The sequence below is a fragment of the Thalassophryne amazonica genome, chromosome 9, assembly GCF_902500255.1.
Source record: "Thalassophryne amazonica chromosome 9, fThaAma1.1, whole genome shotgun sequence".
NCBI lineage: Eukaryota > Metazoa > Chordata > Actinopteri > Batrachoidiformes > Batrachoididae > Thalassophryne > Thalassophryne amazonica.
The window spans coordinates 30,071,102-30,090,826 of NC_047111.1; the positions used below are offsets into that span (position 1 = coordinate 30,071,102).

At 45.6% G+C, this 19,725-nt stretch overlaps 1 protein-coding gene across 6 annotated transcripts in view; it reads left to right on the forward strand.

Moving 5' to 3' along the window:
• Nucleotides 1-19,725, forward strand: part of dbn1 (drebrin 1) — a 356,842-nt gene that overhangs the window by 334,871 nt on the left and 2,246 nt on the right. For all 6 annotated transcript variants that reach the window (XM_034177848.1, XM_034177845.1, XM_034177847.1 and 3 more), the window contains 3 exons: nucleotides 12,019-12,141; nucleotides 12,575-13,077; nucleotides 13,200-13,299. In XM_034177848.1, coding sequence (XP_034033739.1) covers nucleotides 12,019-12,141; nucleotides 12,575-13,077; nucleotides 13,200-13,299 — 726 coding nt within the window. The remainder of the gene's footprint in view (nucleotides 1-12,018; nucleotides 12,142-12,574; nucleotides 13,078-13,199; nucleotides 13,300-19,725) is intronic.

Consider the following 19,725-nt stretch of genomic DNA (forward strand, 5'->3'; position numbering starts at 1 on the left):
CTGAAGCCTTCAAATATTCCGTCTTTATTTCCTAGAATCAGTACCCATTTATAGGTGAAATGCCTGTTGGATGATCATATGAAAAAGGCAAACATCTGCAATTTTATTCATTTATAATAAGTCACGCCCCTACCTGGGATATTTCTTTCCAACATCCGCTCACTCCACAACAAGATGGAAGAGCTGGCACTGCTGATGAAGAAGAATACAGATTTCTCTATTCTTCTTCATCAGCTTCTTCTTCACCGTCTCCGTGAAGCACTATCACAGTAGTGCTTCACAGAGACGTGGTTAAATGCACAGACACCGGACTGCGCGCTCCAACTAGAGGGATTCCAACTCCGCAGACAGAGACCGAGCACTCTCTGGTGGAAAAACTAGAGGTGGAGGACTCTGCTTCTATATCAACAACGCCTGGTGCTCCGATGTGACTGTGATCTCCCAACACTGCTGTCCCTCTCTGGAATTGGAATATCTCCTCATAAACTGCAGACCCTTCTACTCTCCACGTGAGTTTAACTCTTTCATACTTTGCTCTGTGTATATTCCACTGAGCGCGGCCGTGCACGAGGCCGAGCGCGCGCTCGCAGATCAGATTATGAGCGTGGACAGAGACTTTCCGGACTCCCTTGTTATAATGCTCGGTGATTTTAACAAAGGCAATCTCAGTCAGGAATTACCAAAATAAAGTTTGTTAAATGCCCGACCAGAGAAGGGAGCACGTTAAATCATTGTTAGACGACAGTGAGTGGTGCCTACCGCGCGGTGGCCCGTGCAGCTTTGGGACTCTCAGATCACGTGATGGTCCACTTGATCCCCACGTACAGACAAAGACTAAAACTCTCTAAACCTGTTGTGAGGACGTCTAAAGTGTGGAGCAATGAAGCTGTGGAGGAGCTACGCGCGTGCTTGGCCACCACGGATTGGGATATGTTTGAGGCTTCAACAGACAGTCTAGCTGACTACACGGACACTGTGACGTCATATATTCATTTCTGTGAAGACAACATCATCCCACAGCGCACCAGGGTGAGATATAACAATGACAAGCCCTGGTTCACACCTAAACTCCGGCAGCTCCGTCAGCAGAAAGAGGTGGCTTTCAGAGAAGGAGACAGAGACAGCTATAGAGGTGCAAAGTACAGATTTAGCAAGGAGGTGGCAAAGGCTAAATCCATGTTCAGTTCACGTCTGCAGCAAAGGTTCTCTGCCAACGACTCAGCCTCTGTGTGGAGGGGGTTGAAAGAGATCACCAACTACAAGCCCAAAGCACCTCGTTCTATTGACAACCTGAAGCTGGCCAACGACCTGAACATCTTCTATTCACGCTTTGAAGACAAGGACTCACACCTCCCCACCTTCCACACAACTGGATATTCAAACACCATGGACCTCCCCCCTCTCCCCATTGCCCTCTCCGTCCAAGAGGAGGACGTGAGAAGACACTTCAAAAGGCTGAATCCACGTAAGGCCCCGGGCCCAGACTGTGTCTCTCCTGCCACCCTGAGACACTGTGCTGATGAGCTGGCCCCAGTCTTCACGGGGATCTTCAACACCTCCCTGGAGTCATGCCATGTTCCAGTCTGCTTCAAGTCCTCCATTATAGTTCCAGTCCCCAAGAAACCACACATCATTGGACTTAATGACTACAGGCCTGTGGCTCTCACGTCTGTAGTCATGAAGACCTTCGAACGCCTGGTTTTATCCCACCTGAAGTCCATCACCGACCCCCTCCTGGACCCCCTGCAGTTTGCCTACAGAGCCAACAGGTCTGTAGACGACGCCATAAACCTGGCCCTGCACTCCATCCTGCAGCACCTGGACTCCCCAGGAACCTACGCTAGGATCCTGTTTGTGGACTTCAGCTCTGCATTCAACACCATCCTTCCGGCTTTGCTCCAGGACAAGCTTTCTCTGCTCCATGTGCCCGACTCCACCTGCAGGTGGATCACAGACTTCCTGACGGACCGGAGTCAGCATGTGAGGCTGGGAAAGAACGTCTCAAACACTCGGGCTCTCAGCACAGGATCTCCACAGGGCTGTGTCCTTTCCCCTCTGCTCTTCTCCCTGTACACTAACTGCTGCACCTCCAGCCACGACTCCGTAAAGCTCATCAAGTTTGCGGATGACACCACCCTCATCGGACTCATTTCGGATGGGGATGAGTCTGCCTACAGGAGGGAGGTGGATCGGCTGGTGACCTGGTGCAGCAGCAACAACTTGGAGCTCAATGCCCAGAAAACAGTGGAGATGATCGTGGACTTCAGGAAAGCCACAGCCCCCCCGCCCTCCCTCGCCCTCACCAACAGCCCCATCACCACTGTGGACTGTCACCGCTTCCTTGGCACCACCATCACCCAGGACCTCAAGTGGGAGTCAACCATCAGCTTCCTCATCAAGAAGGCCCAGCAGAGGATGTACTTCCTGCGGCAGCTGAAGAAGGCCAAGCTGCCTGTCCAGCTGATGGTGCAGTTCTACACGGCCATCATCGAGTCCATCCTCTGCTCCTCCATCACGGTGTGGTACGCCGGGGCCACAGCCAGGGACAGACACAGACTGCAGCGCATTGTGGCCTCTGCTGAGAAGGTGATCGGCTGTAGTCTTCCATCTCTCCACGACCTGCACATCTCCAGGACTCTGGGCCGAGCAGGTCGGATCACAGCTGACCCTTCTCACACTGCACACAGTCTATTCAAACCACTCCCCTCGGGCAGGAGGCTATGGTCCATCCGGACCAGAACCTCCTGCCATAAGAACAGTTCCTTCCCCTCTGCCGTTAGACTCATGAACTCCTCATAACTCAGTCACCTTAACCTTAACTCTGTCACTTTATCATTTTATCACGGGTCACTTTAGACAATGTACTTTGGTTTTAATTGCACTCCTCCCACTGCACTGTTTTTTTCTGTTTCTCTTTCTTTCTGTTTTTCTGTTGCACACAGCCTTTCATATTTCATATGTCATTTTTTATCTTATATTTTGTCTTATTTTGGCACATATTGTATATTTTATCTTAGCATTTTATATTGCTCTCTGTTTAATGTTGCATCATTATATCGAAGCAAATTCCTAGTCTGTGAATCCTGTTCATTGGCAATGGCAATAAACTTCTTCTGATTCTGATTCTTCTGATTCTGATTCTGAAGTCCCTTTACCTTCTCCCTTGGGGTCGCCACAGCAGACCCATGGTGGATCTGCATGTTGATTTGGCACAGGTTTTATGCCAGATGCCCTTCCTGACACAACTCCACATTACATGGGGAATAGGCAGGAGTGTCCTTGAACCAGGAACCTTCCACACTGGAAACAAGCACAATAACCACTTGGCCATCACCCCAGCCGTTTTATTTATTTATTCTTTATTATTTCACAATGGGCAGTGTGCACACTTAGTAGATGGTGGCCAGGTTTTCTGTATTGAGACACTCTTATTAGACACATTGTACTGCCGTTATAGAATGGACCTCTTTTATTATATCTTCTGTACAGGGGAAAAAAAGCTTCAATCAATAAACCTTGGGAAAAATTGTAGGCCAAATTACATAATAACATGCCAGTCAGTCCTCGTCTTTTCTTCCTGTCTTGTTTAGACTATTTTCATACTGACATTTTAAAAACATTGGAGACAAAAATTGGATTAAACATTGTTCCACAGACTAAAACCAAATTAAAGTAATTTTTATCATCTAAAACTGGACAAAATAGTACTCAAAAGATTCAAATAAGACTAAATTTAAAAAAAAAATCAGCAGACTGAAAGTAAATTAAAATTAAGTGGCAACTTTAACACTGATTCTCCAGACTGGGGTACATACCCAACATACTGTTCATATATATACTCTCAGTATTTTAAATTACTTGATAAGATGCCTTTAAGATGTTGTGTGAAACTGTTGGGCTGCTTTCTGACCAGCTGAGCAGTAAATCTCACTATTAAGACTCTGTCATACTGACTGACGAAGCAAAAGCTTTAGTTACGTATTTATATATGTTGTCCATTGGCAAGTCTTTAAATCTCCCATGGAGTTGGGGTGCTTATGGACAGATGACATCACATTTCCACTGAGATCTGTGCTGAGCAGAAGGATTTTCCCCGTTTATACGCATATATGCTGGATTTGAGCGGAGTTTGCTGTGGTCTAAAAGCATGACATATTTCCTCACTGTTTGTGTGCCGGGACATCAAACAACTCCACCGTGCCTCCTCACAGAGAGAGAGAGAAAGGCAGAGAGATAGAACTATCTTTTTCTTCAAGACATGGAGCTGGGCTCAGTGTTGTCGGCCCTTTCTCTGCTTGTGCTGGAGCTTTGGCCACTCAGAAGCCCAGAGTGAACCGTCGGACAGCCTCAGGAAAAATAAAAGACAAGTGGTGTATAAAACACTAAACAAATGTGTAGGCAGCGGGAAAACTCTCTGTCTAATCTCTGCCCAAAGTTTTGAACACACACACACACACACACACACACACACACACACAAAACTTTCAGACCAACTTAGTGGACATCAGATGACAAGGGATTCATTTTGTGAGTGGGAAAAGGACTATTGTCAAACAAAAACAAACACAAACTTATAGTTTCAGCTCCTCGTGCGTTTCTTTAATCAATCACAGCGTGACTGGGGCTTTACGCATAGATGCATGAATTTTGCCGGTTGGCTCCAAAGTCTTTAGAAATGACATTGTCCATAATGATGAATACAAGAACACTGGGAGTGATAGAAAAATAAATATCAGGTATTTAATACAGTTAGTAGTGTGTCTGATAATGTCTGGTCCATGATCCAATAGAAAAGTTGATGTTTGTTTTGATGTGATAATTACAAATTTGAAACAATTTAGCTGTCTTTCATTAGTGATTCAACTTATAACATTATTTGATATTGATATATTTTTCATAAATATTTTTTCAGCACTGTAGCCAGGCTGACAAAGAGTCAGAGCTCTATTGAGCTGAGTATTCCATTAACTTTAACTAGTAATGACTTCATGACTTTCTTTGCTAACAAAATTTTAACTATTAGAGAAAAAATTACTCATAACCATCCCAAAGACGTATCGTTATCTTTGGCTGCTTTCAGTGATGCCGGTATTTGGTTAGACTCTTTCTCTCCGATTGTTCTGTCTGAGTTATTTTCATTAGTTACTTCATCCAAACCATCAACATGTTTATTAGACCCCATTCCTACCAGGCTGCTCAAGGAAGCCCTACCATTATTTAGTGCTTCGATCTTAAATATGATCAATCTATCTTTGTTAGTTGGCTATGTACCACAGGCTTTTAAGGTGGCAGTAATTAAACCATTACTTAAAAAGCCATCACTTGACCCAGCTATCTTAGCTAATTATAGGCCAATCTCCAACCTTCCTTTTCTCTCAAAAATTCTTGAAAGGGTAGTTGTAAAACAGCTAACTGATCATCTGCAGAGGAATGGTCTATTTGAAGAGTTTCAGTCAGGTTTTAGAATTCATCATAGTACAGAAACAGCATTAGTGAAGGTTACAAATGATCTTCTTATGGCCTCGGACAGTGGACTCATCTCTGTGCTTGTTCTGTTAGACCTCAGTGCTGCTTTTGATACTGTTGACCATAAAATTTTATTACAGACATTAGAGCATGCCATAGGTATTAAAGGCACTGCGCTGCGGTGGTTTGAATCATATTTGTCTAATAGATTACAATTTGTTCATGTAAAGGACCAATTTTATTCACTTTATACATGCTTCCCTTAGGTAGTATTATTAGACGGTATTGCTTAAATTTTCATTGTTACGCAGATGATACCAGGCTTTATCTATCCATGAAGCCAGAGGACACACACCAATTAGCTAAACTGCAGGATTGTCTTACAGACATAAAGACATGGATGACCTCTAATTTCCTGCTTTTAAACTCAGATAAAACTGAAGTTATTGTACTTGGCCCCACAAATCTTAGAAACATGGTGTCTAACCAGATCCTTACTCTGGATGGCATTACCCTGACCTCTAGTAATACTGTGAGAAATCTTGGAGTCATTTTTGATCAGGATATGTCATTCAAAGCGCATATTAAACAAATATGTAGGACTGCTTTTTTGCATTTACGCAATATCTCTAAAATCAGAAAGGTCTTGTCTCAGAGTGATGCTGAAAACTAATTCATGCATTTATTTCCTCTAGGCTGGACTATTGTAATTCATTATTATCAGGTTGTCCTAAAAGTTCCCTAAAAAGCCTTCAGTTCATTCAAAATGCTGCAGCTAGAGTACTGACAGGGACTAGAAGGAGAGAGCATATCTCACCCATATTGGCCTCTCTTCATTGGCTTCCTGTTAATTCTAGAATATAATTTAAAATTCTTCTTCTTACTTATAAGGTTTTGAATAATCAGGTCCCATCTTATCTTAGGGACCTCATAGTACCATATCACCCCAATAGAGCGCTTCGCTCTGACTGCAGGCTTACTTGTAGTTCCTAGGGTTTGTAAGAGTAGAATGGGAGGCAGAGCCTTCAGCTTTTAGGCTCCTCTCCTGTGGAACCAGCTCCCAATTCAGATCAGGGAGACAGACACCCTCTCTACTTTTAAGATTAGGCTTAAAACTTTCCTTTTTGCTAAAGCTTATAGTTAGGGCTGGATCAGGTGACCCTGAACCATCCCTTAGTTATGCTGCTATAGACGTAGACTGCTGGGGGGTTCCCATGATGCACTGTTTCTTTCTCTTTTTGCTCTGTATGCACCACTCTGCATTTAATCATTAGTGATCGATCTCTGCTCCCCTCCACAGCATGTCTTTTTCCTGGTTCTCTCCCTCAGCCCCAACCAGTCCCAGCAGAAGACTGCCCCTCCCTGAGCCTGGTTCTGCTGGAGGTTTCTTCCTGTTAAAAGGGAGTTTTTTCCTTCCCACTGTAGCCAAGTGCTTGCTCACAGGGGGTCGTTTTGACCGTTGGGGTTTTACATAATTATTGTATGGCCTTGCCTTACAATATAAAGCGCCTTGGGGCAACTGTTTGTTGTGATTTGGGGCTATATAAAAAAATTGATTGATTGATTGATAAATAAAAAGGTTAGCGTGGGAGCTCACTGACGTGGCAAATTTTACTCAGATCATAGATTTGAGGTGGGCAGTCTGGGTGTGATTTGTCACGTTTATGGTCAGTAATGCCGTCTGAGAAATCTTGTTCTGGTCTCTGAACAGGATTTCATGTTAATATAAATTTGTAAATCCAGTGGACTCCTGTGGAAAGTGACAATTAATATTGATTTATTGTGTTGATAATTTGAGTGATGAGGTCACGTACACTGATTTGAGTGGTCCATAAGGTGTCATCCATTATTTTGGTGGTGATGGAGAATGTCGTATATTTGATTCATTCATGTGAAATCATGTTGTCCATAACAAACATTCATGGCTGATCAATGAATATGGTGGACTGAACAAATATCCATAAAACAAATGCAAGTGCTGAAAAACCCAAAACCAAATCAGAACAAGCTGGTGTGTTATTTTAAAAAAATACAATGATTCTTACATTTACTTTGACTTTTCTTTAATTGTGGATGAACTATGAACTAAAGATATTTCATGTTTTCTGGGATCAGCTTCATTTCAGTTGTTAATAAAAATCCATTCCTGGATTTAAGGTCTGCAACACACTTCAAAAAAAAAAAAACTTGAGAAAGGGTCAATATAGTCTAAATATAAGGATTAAATCATCATTTGAAGTACAAACAGTGTGGTACTGAATGGTAAATCTGTGTCAAGTTGGCAGTTCTCAAACATTGAAGACACCCAGAGAACTCTGAAGAAGTTCTAGGCTTCTGTGGTTGTGATTGGAGAAACTGTTTTTTTTTTTTTTCTGTTGCATCACCAGTTAAACAGCATCATGATGAAGTGGTAAAGAGGAGGATTTTCTTTCGCAGAACCCAAGCCTAGATTTGATCTGTTTTCCTGTTTCGTGATCCTTCTCTACTTCACTTCAGGATGAAGCTGTGAATGGGAATGTTTTACCAGTCCCAGTTTCTCCACTTGCATCCACAGAAACCTATAATTCTTTCAGCGCTGTCATGGATCTTGACGGCTCATGGTCACTCAATTTTTGAGATATTCCCATTTGACAGATTTACCACACAGTACCATACTGTTTGTACTTCTTAATGATTGATATAAATGAAGTCCAACAAATACTCAGACTTGGGAATGTTCATGTGTTCATTTGCTGGCATGATTCCCTTTTGGAATGTGTTGCAGGCCTTAAATGCAGGAATGGACATTTATTAACAAATGAAATGAAGTTGACCACAGAAAACATGAAATATCTTCAATCAATCAATCAATCAATTTTTTTATATAGCGCCAAATCACAACAAACAGTTGCCCCAAGGCGCTTTATATTGTAAGGCAAGGCCATACAATAATTATGTAAAACCCCAACGGTCAAAACGACCCCCTGTGAGCAAGCACTTGGCTACAGTGGGAAGGAAAAACTCCCTTTTAACAGGAAGAAACCTCCAGCAGAACCAGGCTCAGGGAGGGGCAGTCTTCTGCTGGGACTGGTTGGGGCTGAGGGAGAGAACCAGGAAAAAGACATGCTGTGGAGGGGAGCAGAGATCGATCACTAATGATTAAATGCAGAGTGGTGCATACAGAGCAAAAGAGAAAGAAACAGTGCATCATGGGAACCCCCCAGCAGTCTACGTCTATAGCAGCATAACTAAGGGATGGTTCAGGGTCACCTGATCCAGCCCTAACTATAAGCTTTAGCAAAAAGGAAAGTTTTAAGCCTAATCTTAAAAGTAGAGAGGGTGTCTGTCTCCCTGATCTGAATTGGGAGCTGGTTCCACAGGAGAGGAGCCTGAAAGCTGAAGGCTCTGCCTCCCATTCTACTCTTACAAACCCTAGGAACTACAAGTAAGCCTGCAGTCTGAGAGCGAAGCGCTCTATTGGGGTGATATGGTACTATGAGGTCCCTAAGATAAGATGAGACCTGATTATTCAAAACCTTATAAGTAAGAAGAAGAATTTTAAATTCTATTATAGAATTAACAGGAAGCCAATGAAGAGAGGCCAACATGGGTCCCCGTCAGTACTCTAGCTGCAGCATTTTGAATTAACTGAAGGCTTTTCAGGGAACTTTTAGGACAACCTGATAATAATGAATTACAATAGTCCAGCCTAGAGGAAATAAATGCATGAATTAGTTTTTCAGCATTACTCTGAGACAAGACCTTTCTGATTTTAGAGATATTGCGTAAATGCAAAAAAGCAGTCCTACATATTTGTTTAATATGCGCTTTGAATGACATATCCTGATCAAAAATGACTCCAAGATTTCTCACAGTATTACTAGAGGTCAGGGTAATGCCATCCAGAGTAAGGATCTGGTTAGACACCATGTTTCTAAGATTTGTGGGGCCAAGTACAATAACTTCAGTTTTATCTGAGTTTAAAAGCAGGAAATTAGAGGTCATCCATGTCTTTATGTCTGTAAGACAATCCTGCAGTTTAGCTAATTGGTGTGTGTCCTCTGGCTTCATGGATAGATAAAGCTGGGTATCATCTGCGTAACAATGAAAATTTAAGCAATACCGTCTAATAATACTGCCTAAGGGAAGCATGTATAAAGTGAATAAAATTGGTCCTAGCACAGAACCTTGTGGAACTCCATAATTAACTTTAGTCTGTGAAGAAGATTCCCCATTTACATGAACAAATTGTAATCTATTAGACAAATATGATTCAAACCACCGCAGCGCAGTGCCTTTAATACCTATGGCATGCTCTAATGTCTGTAATAAAATTTTATGGTCAACAGTATCAAAAGCAGCACTGAGGTCTAACAGAACAAGCACAGAGATGAGTCCACTGTCCGAGGCCATAAGAAGATCATTTGTAACCTTCACTAATGCTGTTTCTGTACTATGATGAATTCTAAAACCTGACTGAAACTCTTCAAATAGACCATTCCTCTGCAGATGATCAGTTAGCTGTTTACAACTACCCTTTCAAGAATTTTTGAGAGAAAAGGAAGGTTGGAGATTGGCCTATAATTAGCTAAGATAGCTGGGTCAAGTGATGGCTTTTTAAGTAATGGTTAATTACTGCCACCTTAAAAGCCTGTGGTACATAGCCAACTAACAAGATAGATTGATCATATTAAGATCGAAGCATTAAATAATGGTAGGGCTTCCTTGAGCAGCCTGGTAGGAATGGGGTCTAATAAACATGTTGATGGTTTGGATGAAGTAACTAATGAAAATAACTCAGACAGAACAATCGGAGAGAAAGAGTCTAACCAATACCGGCATCACTGAAAGCAGCCAAAGATAACGATACGTCTTTGGGATGGTTATGAGTAATTTTTTCTCTAATACTTAAAATTTTGTTAGCAAAGAAAGTCATGAAGTCATTACTAGTTAAAGTTAATGGAATACTCAGCTCAATAGAGCTCTGACTCTTTGTCAGCCTGGCTACAGTGCTGAAAAGAAACCTGGGGTTGTTCTTATTTTCTTCAATTAGTGATGAGTAGAAAGATGTCCTAGCTTTACGGAGGGCTTTTTTTATAGAGCAACAGACTCTTTTTCCAGGCTAAGTGAAGATCTTCTAAATTAGTGAGACGCCATTTCCTCTCCAACTTACGGGTTATCTGCTTTAAGCTACGAGTTTGTGAGTTATACCACGGAGTCAGACACTTCTGATTTAAAGCTCTCTTTTTCAGAGGAGCTACAGCATCCAAAGTTGTCTTCAATGAGGATGTAAAACTATTGACGAGATACTCTATCTCCCTTACAGAGTTTAGGTAGCTACTCTGCACTGTGTTGGTATATGGCATTAGAGAACATAAAGAAGGAATCATATCCTTAAACCTAGTTACAGCGCTTTCTGAAAGACTTCTAGTGTAATGAAACTTATTCCCCACTGCTGGGTAGTCCATCAGAGTAAATGTAAATGTTATTAAGAAATGATCAGACAGAAGGGAGTTTTCAGGGAATACTGTTAAGTCTTCTATTTCCATACCATAAGTCAGAACAAGATCTAAGATATGATTAAAGTGGTGGGTGGACTCATTTACTTTTGAGCAAAGCCAATAGAGTCTAATAATAGATTAAATGCAGTGTTGAGGCTGTCATTCTCAGCATCTGTGTGGATGTTAAATCGCCCACTATAATTATCTTATCTGAGCTAAGCACTAAGTCAGACAAAAGGTCTGAAAATTCACAGAGAAACTCACAGTACGACCAGGTGGACGATAGATAATAACAAATAAAACTGGTTTTTGGGACTTCCAATTTGGATGGACAAGACTAAGAGACAAGCTTTCAAATGAATTAAAGCTCTGTCTGGGTTTTTGATTAATTAATAAGCTGGAATGGAAGATTGCTGCTAATCCTCCGCCCCGGCCCGTGCTACGAGCATTCTGACAGTTAGTGTGACTCGGGGGTGTTGACTCATTTAAACTAACATATTCATCCTGCTGTAACCAGGTTCTGTTAGGCAGAATAAATCAATATGTTGATCAATATTATATCATTTACCAACAGGGACTTAGAAGAGAGAGACCTAATGTTTAATAGACCACATTTAACTGTTTAGTCTGTGGTGCAGTTGAAGGTGCTATATTATTTTTTCTTTTTGAATTTTTATGCTTAAATAGATTTTTGCTGGTTATTGGTAGTCTGGGAGCAGGCACCGTCTCTACGGGGATGGGGTAATGAGGGGATGGCAGGGGGGAGAGAAGCTGCAGAGAGGTGTGTAAGGTGGCTTCATACTGTCTGCAGTCAAAGAGAAGTCAAAGTAAACAATAGAGGAAAGAAATTTTAGTGATAGAAACTTTGTGTTGTGACAGTTGTGTTCTCATTACTTCCAACATATATGATTTAAAATCTGACTTCCATTGATTTTGTCCTGACACTGCAGCTGTTGCGTGAACAGTTGAGGTGAGATCTGTTGTTCCATCTGTTGTGTTTTTGTGGTCTGCCTGATCAGAGAGGACTTTTTGTACATTGTGCCTTTTTGACATTTGTTTCTGTACTCACTAGGATCCAGTGACGAAGATGTGACCACAGAGTGCAACGTGGCCAGCGTTTCACCAATTCCCAAAATAGTCACCACGCCCATCAAAGAGGATTTCAGCAAGGAGGAAGACTACAGAGACGAGTGTGGTAAGGGTGAAACAGAAGGAGAGAAAACATGTTGATGAGCTCTGTGTTGCAAAAAAAAACTTTACAATTTTACGCATTGTTATTATGGGGTATTGTGTGTAGAATTTTGAGGGAAAAAAAATGAATTTCATCCATTTTGGAATAAGGCTGTAACATAAAATGTGGGGAAAAAGTGGCGCGCTGTAAATACTTTCCAGATGCGCTGTATTTTAGGGAGGTGGAGATGGATGTGAGGTTGGCCTGCTTGGTTGTCATGTGGGACTAGGGAGGTTTATAAGGTGGTAAATGATCCAAGACCTGACCTGACCTGAGCATAAAACAGTTGCAGAGATATCTTTGAATCTGGACTTTATCTGTACTCAGTTACTGCTTTAGATTTGAGGATAAAGCGTTTCAATTGCTAAATTAGTCTTTTCTGTGGTATCTCCATCAGATTTGCCACCAAAGCAGGAGCAGAAATCGCCGGTCCAGGAATCGATTCCTTGTAAACCTGTGCAGAGCGTCACCCCACAGGCCCATGACTCCTCCAACTTCTCTGTGTGGGGGTCTGGGACAGACAGCCTAGTAGACCTCTGGGACACCAGCTCTGCTCCTCCTGCCAATCCCTCCCACACCTCCCACTCCTCCAACCTGGTGGACCTGATGGGCGATGTTGCTGATGAAGTCCCACCCAGTGCCGAGACCGCAGCCAGTAGTAACAGTGGGCGGGCCCAACCCCTGCTCAGTTTTGATGAGATGCTGGATGGGGTCTGCTCCTCCGGCCCCACGGCCGACGAGGACCCCACAAGTCTTGTTGATGTAACAGCAAGCTCTGACCAGATGACCCTCAGCTACCAGCATGCATTGCAGCATGCATCTGCACAGCAGGAGCAGGACCTGGAAGATGAGCAGCTGCTCATGACAAACGGAGAGACGCTGCTGAAAGAAGGGACTCAGGTTAGACGCAACTGTGCTGCATCTGATTGTGAACATTACAAAATGATGCTGTAGTTTTCCCATGCTTATATTAGCTTCAGAAATGTTTTATTGTCTTACCGCGTGTTTGCTTGTCTGTACAGGCAAGTGAGGGTTATTTCAGCCAATCACAGGAAGAGGAGTTTGGCCAGACGGAAGAGTGCTCAGCTAAACCTGCACCGGTCTTTTATAACAAGCCACCAGGTGAGAATCATGTCCCGGAATGATCTAACATCAATTCTTTGAAAAAAATAAAAATAAAAACTTTAATCTAGCAGGGCTATTCCACAGGGCACTGTTCTCCTACATTCGTGCACGATTCATAAAAGTGCAAAAACGGGATGAAACTGCTTAATTTGGCTTGCCTCCTAAAAGGCTTGTTTATACAGTGCAGACCTGGCAACCCGCCTGAAGGAGAAAGAAAGGAGCTCGAGCTGATCATCTCTGAACAAAAACTGCAACAAACGCCGCTTCAGCTTCAAATTTTTACTCCTATGGAGCACAATCAAACATGTTTCAAGCCGTGCTGAGGACGACTAACCTGTTTATAAAGAGGTCTGAAGATGATTGAAGCTGTTAAGACTACAGACACCCCAAAGTTACCACATAGTAGTGACAGTCTTGCAAATCGAGATGAAATGTTTGAACAGTTTGAAAATTTGACCCAGATTTCAAATCTGGCGCTGATGATGGCCGTCACGACTACGTATACCAAATTTGGTCAAGATTGACAAAGATGGATCAAGAAGTCACTATGATGACGCAAAACACGCCCCAATTTGCTATTCAGGATTAAGCGGGAAGGAACGGTTCTCTGTGGAATGGTCCTATAAAACTCTTATTTAATTCTTGTCTTTCTTTTCTTTTCTCTTGCATTGAGTGCTGTGAACCAGTGATTTTCATCCTGCTCTTGGTGCTCCGCCACAGCCATTTATTTGGCTGAAACTAATCTCCCATTCCCAATATCTGACACCCAGTGAAAAATTCAGACACCCAATCAGGTCATAAAATTGTGTGTAATCTGTGGTAATAGTGATGTTTTAGAACATAACAAATAATTAGGAAACTGTTGGGAAAGTGAATGCACGGACCCACGTTAGGGGGCGTAAATGAGCGGTCAATAGGAATACCAATAAATTACAATTTATTATGCAAAAGTGCAAACAGGGTTCCAAATATGCAAAGTCCAATTAAGTAACAAATGGTGACACGTGGGCAGGCCCAAGGGTAGGAGACGCCTATCCACAGAAGAGCTGGGACCCACGTAGTTCCACCGCCAGCCGGAGGTCTGCAACACACCAGAACCGCCAAGTCCTGGTACCCCAGGTGGCCACCGCTCAAGGCTGTCGGACCAGTACTGCTGGCAGGAGCAAAAACAGATTAGGTGTGTGTGTGTACACCCAACAAACAGTCAGCAAAAACTCAGTAATCCTCCTGAAGGAATAAATCCAAATACTCCCAGAGTGCAGAGGAAAACTGGAAAACGTGCAGTGTCAATTGTTATACTTAGCAAGTAAGAAGTGAGGAGTGGAGACGCCAACTCCTCCAAACTTCCCACAAACCCGGCTACAAGCTGCAAGTATATAAATCACAACTGCAAAGACTTCAGTAGCAATGAATGTGCATACGGCACAAAACGGCTGAGTATGTTTACCTGTGTGGTAAGCTGATAACTCGGCAGAGTTATGGCGTCTTTCCCAGGCTTTTATGGAGTGATGATGAGGTGATGGATGACAGCCTAACGGTGCGCACCTGGTGGTACCAAAAAGGGCCAACAGGCCAGTACGCCCTCCAGAGGCCAAAAGGTGCCAGCATGGCAGGGCGCCATCTGGTGGTGGGCCAGCAGTACCTCCTCTTCAGCGGACCACACAATAGGACCCCCCCCCTCAACGGATGCCTCCTGGCGCCCGACCCGGCTTGTCCGGATGCTCCTGGTAGAACTCCGTCAGGAGGGCGGGATCCAATATGAAGCTCCTCTTCACCCAGGAGCGTTCTTCTGGGCCATACCCCTCCCAGTGTACCAGATATTGATACCCCCGGCCCCTCCGACGAACATCGAGGAGTTTCTTCACCGTCCAGGCAGGTTCGCCATCGATGATCCGGGCAGGAGGTGGCGCTGGTCCAGGGGGGCAGAGGTCCGATGTGTGATATGGTTTGATATGGGAAACGTGAAAAACCGGGTGAATCGACAGTGAAGCCGGGAGTTGAAGCTTCACTGCGGCTGGACTAATCACCTTGATGATTTTATAGGGTCCGATGAAACGGTCGGCCAGTTTTGGGGAGTCCGTCTACAGAGGGATGTTCCTTGTGGAGAGCCAAACCTCCTGCCCGGGCTGGTAAGCTGGGGCCGGGGCTCGTTGGTGGTCCGCATGGTCCTTATCCCGCGTGCGGGCCTTCAGGAGAGCAGAGCGGGTTTTCTTCCACACCCGATGGCATCTCCTGAGGTGGGCCTGGACCGAGGGCACCTCGACCTCTCCCTCAATGGCAGGAAACAGTGGGGGTTGATACCCCAAGCAGACCTCAAACGGGGAGAGGCCGGTAGAGGACGACACCTGGCTGTTGTGTGCGTACTCGATCCAGGCCAGGTGTTGACTCCAGGCCGTCGGGTGCACAGATGTGACACATCTCAGCGCTTGCTCCAGGTCCTGGTTAGCCCGCTCTGCTTGACCGTTTGTTTGTGGGTGGTACACGGACGACAGGCTCACCGTGGCGCCCAGCTCCCTACAGAAGCTCCTCCAGACCTGTGAGGAGAACTGAGGACCATGGTCTGACACCATGTCTGTGGGGATACCATGCAGACGCACGACATGGTAGACCAAGAGGTCTGCAGTCTCCTGGGCCGTTGGGAGCTTCGGGAGGGCCACAAAGTGGGCCGCCTTCGAGAACCGGTCCACTATCGTCATGATGACCGTTTTTCCCTGGGACGCAGGGAGGCCCGTGACGAAGTTGAGTCCGATGTGCGACCAAGGGCGACGAGGCACAGGCAATGGCTGGAGGAGCCCCTTCTCCGGCTGATGAGAAGCCTTGCCCCTGGCGCAGGTGGTGCAAGCCCAGATGCAGAAGACTGCCCCTCCCTGAGCCTGGTTCTGCTGGAGGTTTCTTCCTGTTAAAAGGGAGTTTTTCCTTCCCACTGTGGCCAAGTGCTTGCTCATAGGGGGTCGTTTTGACCGTTGGGGTTTTTCATAATTATTGTATGGCCTTGCCTTACAATGTGGAGCGCCTTGGGGCAACTGTTTGTTGTGATTTGGCGCTATATAAGAAAAAAGTTGATTGATTGATGATTGATTGATGTAGTCCCGAGTGTCCATTTCTACTGACGGCCACCAGAACCGCTGCTGGACCACTGCCACGGTCCTTCGCACCCCTGGATGGCAGGAGAGCTTGGAACCGTGACAGAAGTCCAACATGACAGTCCGAGCATCTGGTGGCACGTACAGTCGGTTGGGTGGTCCACCTCCCGGAACCGGGTGTCGGGTCAGGGCCTCCCTGACTACTCCCTCCACGTCCCACGTGAGGGTACCGACGATAGTGGACTCCGGTAAGATGGTGTCCGGTGGGTCCAACAGCCTGGTCTTTACTTCCTCTTCATGCACCCGGGACAGTGCGTCGGACCCGGACGTTCTTAGTCCCGGGGCGATAGGTGATCTTAAAGTTAAATTGACCAAAAAACAGTGACCACCGGGCCTGCCTGGGATTCAGCCGCCTGGCGGTCTGGGTGTATTCCAGGTTCCGGTGGTCGGTCAGAACCACGAACAGGACCACAGCTCCCTCCAACAGATGTCTCCACTCCTCAAGGGCCTCTTTCACATCCAGGAGTTCCCGATTGCCAACGTCATAGTTCCGTTCAGCGGGGGTTAACCTGCGGGAGAAGTCAGCACAGGGGTGGAGAACACTCCCTGTTCTGGGACAACACAGCTCCTATCCCTGAGTCAGAGGCATCCACTTCAACGATAAACTGGCGACTAGGATTGGGCTGCACCAGAACTGGTGCAGTCGAAAACCGGTGTTTCAACTCCCTAAACGCGGCTTCGCACCGATCCAACCAGGTGAAGGGGACTTTGGTGGAGGTCAGGGCTGTAAGGGGGCTAACTACCTGACTATAGCCCTTAATAAACCTCCTGTAAAAATTGGCAAACCCTAGGAACTGTTGCAGCTTCCTAAGATTTACCGGTTGGGGCCAATCTCTCACCGCAGCTACCTTAGCCGGATCAGGTGCGACGGAGTTGGAGGAGATGATGAACCCCAAGAAGGACAGAGAGGTGCGATGGAACTCGCACTTCTCGGCCTTCACAAACAGCCGGTTCTCCAGTAACCGCTGAAGGACCTGACGGACATGCTTAACATGAGTCTCAGAGTCCTGGGAGAAGATGAGGATATCGTCTAGATATATGAAGATGAATCGGTGCAGGAAATCCCATAGAACGTCATTAACCAAAGCCTGGAACGTCGCGGGGGCGTTGGTGAGGCCGAACGGCATGACCAGGTACTCAAAGTGTCCTAAGGGGGTGTTAAATGCCGTCTTCCATTCATCTCCCTTCCTTATCTGAACTAGGTGGTAACCATTCCTAAGATCCAACTTTGTGAATATTTTGGCTCCATGCAGGGGCATGAACACTGAATCCAAGAGAGGTAATGGGTATCAGTTGCGAACTGTAATCTCATTCAGCCCTCTATAATCAATGCATGGACGGAGACCGCCGTCCTTCTTGCCCACAAAAAAGAAACCTGCACCTAACGGGGATGAAGAATTTCGGATTAGCTCGGCAGCTAAAGAGTCCCGGATGTAGGTCTCCATTGATTCGCGCTCAGGACGTGAGAGGTTGTACAGCCTGCTGGACGGATACTCAGCGCCTGGAATCAAATCAATGGCACAATCATACGGTCGATGTGGGGGCAGGGTGAGAGCCAGATCCTTGCTGAAGACGTGAGCAAGGTCATGATACTCAACCGGCACCTCCATAAGATTGGGGGGAACTCTGACCTCCTCCTTAACTTCATCGCCTGGTGGCACCGAGGATCTTAAACACTCCCGGTGGCAGGTTTCGCTCCATTGAGCCACAACCCCAGATGGCCAATCGATCTGGGGATTGTGTTTAATCATCCATGGGTAGCCCAAAATAACCCTCGAGGTAGAAGGTGTTACATAAAACACAATCTCCTCCCTGTGATTACCAGAGACGACCAAGGTTAAAGGCCGTGTCTGATGTGTGTTTTCTGGCAGTAGGGTGCCATCTAGTGCCCACACCCTCAATGGTGAAGGAACAGCCACCAGAGGGAGCCCTACGGCCTTAGCCCACCTACTATCCAGTAGGTTCCCTTCCGATCCTGTGTCAGTCAGTGCTGGAGCGGTAAGGGTTAAATCCCCACAGAGGATTGTGACTGGGAGTCGTGCGCATTTTCGTGGAACACCCGTGTGGTTTGTATGGCTCACTCTTAGCCCAGTCTCTAAGGGTGAGTGTTGGGAGTTTTAACCGCTTATTTGAAGCGGACTCGCCTCTGTTGGGATGATCAACACCTGTCGAAACTCCCGTATGAACCCAGTGTAAGTTGAGAGGATCCGTGAATCTTGTTCCCAGAGCGCCGTAGCCCAGGCGCGTGCCTCGCCCCAAAGCAAATTAATCACATAAGCCACCTGGCTGTGCTCCGACGCGTACATAATGGGCTGTTGTGAAAATACGAGCACGCACTGCATCAAGAAGTCCGCGCACGTTTCGACACAACCAACATACGGTTCCGGGGGACTGATGTAAGCTTTGTGCGACGGGGGGGAGACCTCTGAACGACCGCTGGATTTATTCTGTTCTGCAGCAGATCTACTGGAGGATGAGTGGCTGCAGCCGCGCCTGACACGCTCGTGTCTACCTGCGCGGTGAGAGCCTCCAACCTACAGCTGAGGTAAGCATTCTGCTCGGTTAATGAATCCAAACGAGCAGCCAGGTTAGACAAAATGTGCTGCAGCTCACCCAGCGATCCTCCCGGTAGATTCTGCACACCTTGCACGGTGGTAAACGCCCCTCGGAGTCCTTGACGTGGCCGAGTTATCCTGTTGGGAAAGTGAATGCATGGACCCACGTTAGGGGGCGTAAATGAGCGGTCAATAGGAATTCCAATAAATTACAATTTATTATGCAAAAGTGCAAACAGGGTTCCAAATATGCAAAGTCCAATTAAGTAACAAATGGTGACACGTGGGCAGGCCTGAGGGTAGGAGACGCCTATCCAGAGAAGAGCCGGGACCCACGTAGTTCCACCGCCAGCCGGAGGTCTGCAACACACCAGAACCGCCAAGTCCTGGTACCCCAGGTGGCCACCGCTCAAGGCTGTCGGACCGGTACTGCTGGCAGGAGCAAAAACAGATTAGGTGGGTGTGTGTACACCCAGCAAACAGTCAGCAAAAACTCAGTAATCCTCCTGAAGGAATAAATCCAAATACTCCCAGAGTGCAGAGGAAAACTGGAAAACGTGCAGTATCAATTGTTATACTTAGCAAGTATGAAGTGAGGAGTGGAGACGCCAATTCCTCCAAACTTCCCACAAACCCGGCTACAAGCTGCAAGTATATAAATCACAAGTGCAAAGACTTCAGTAGCAATGAATGTGTGTACGGCACAAAACGGCTGAGTATGTTTA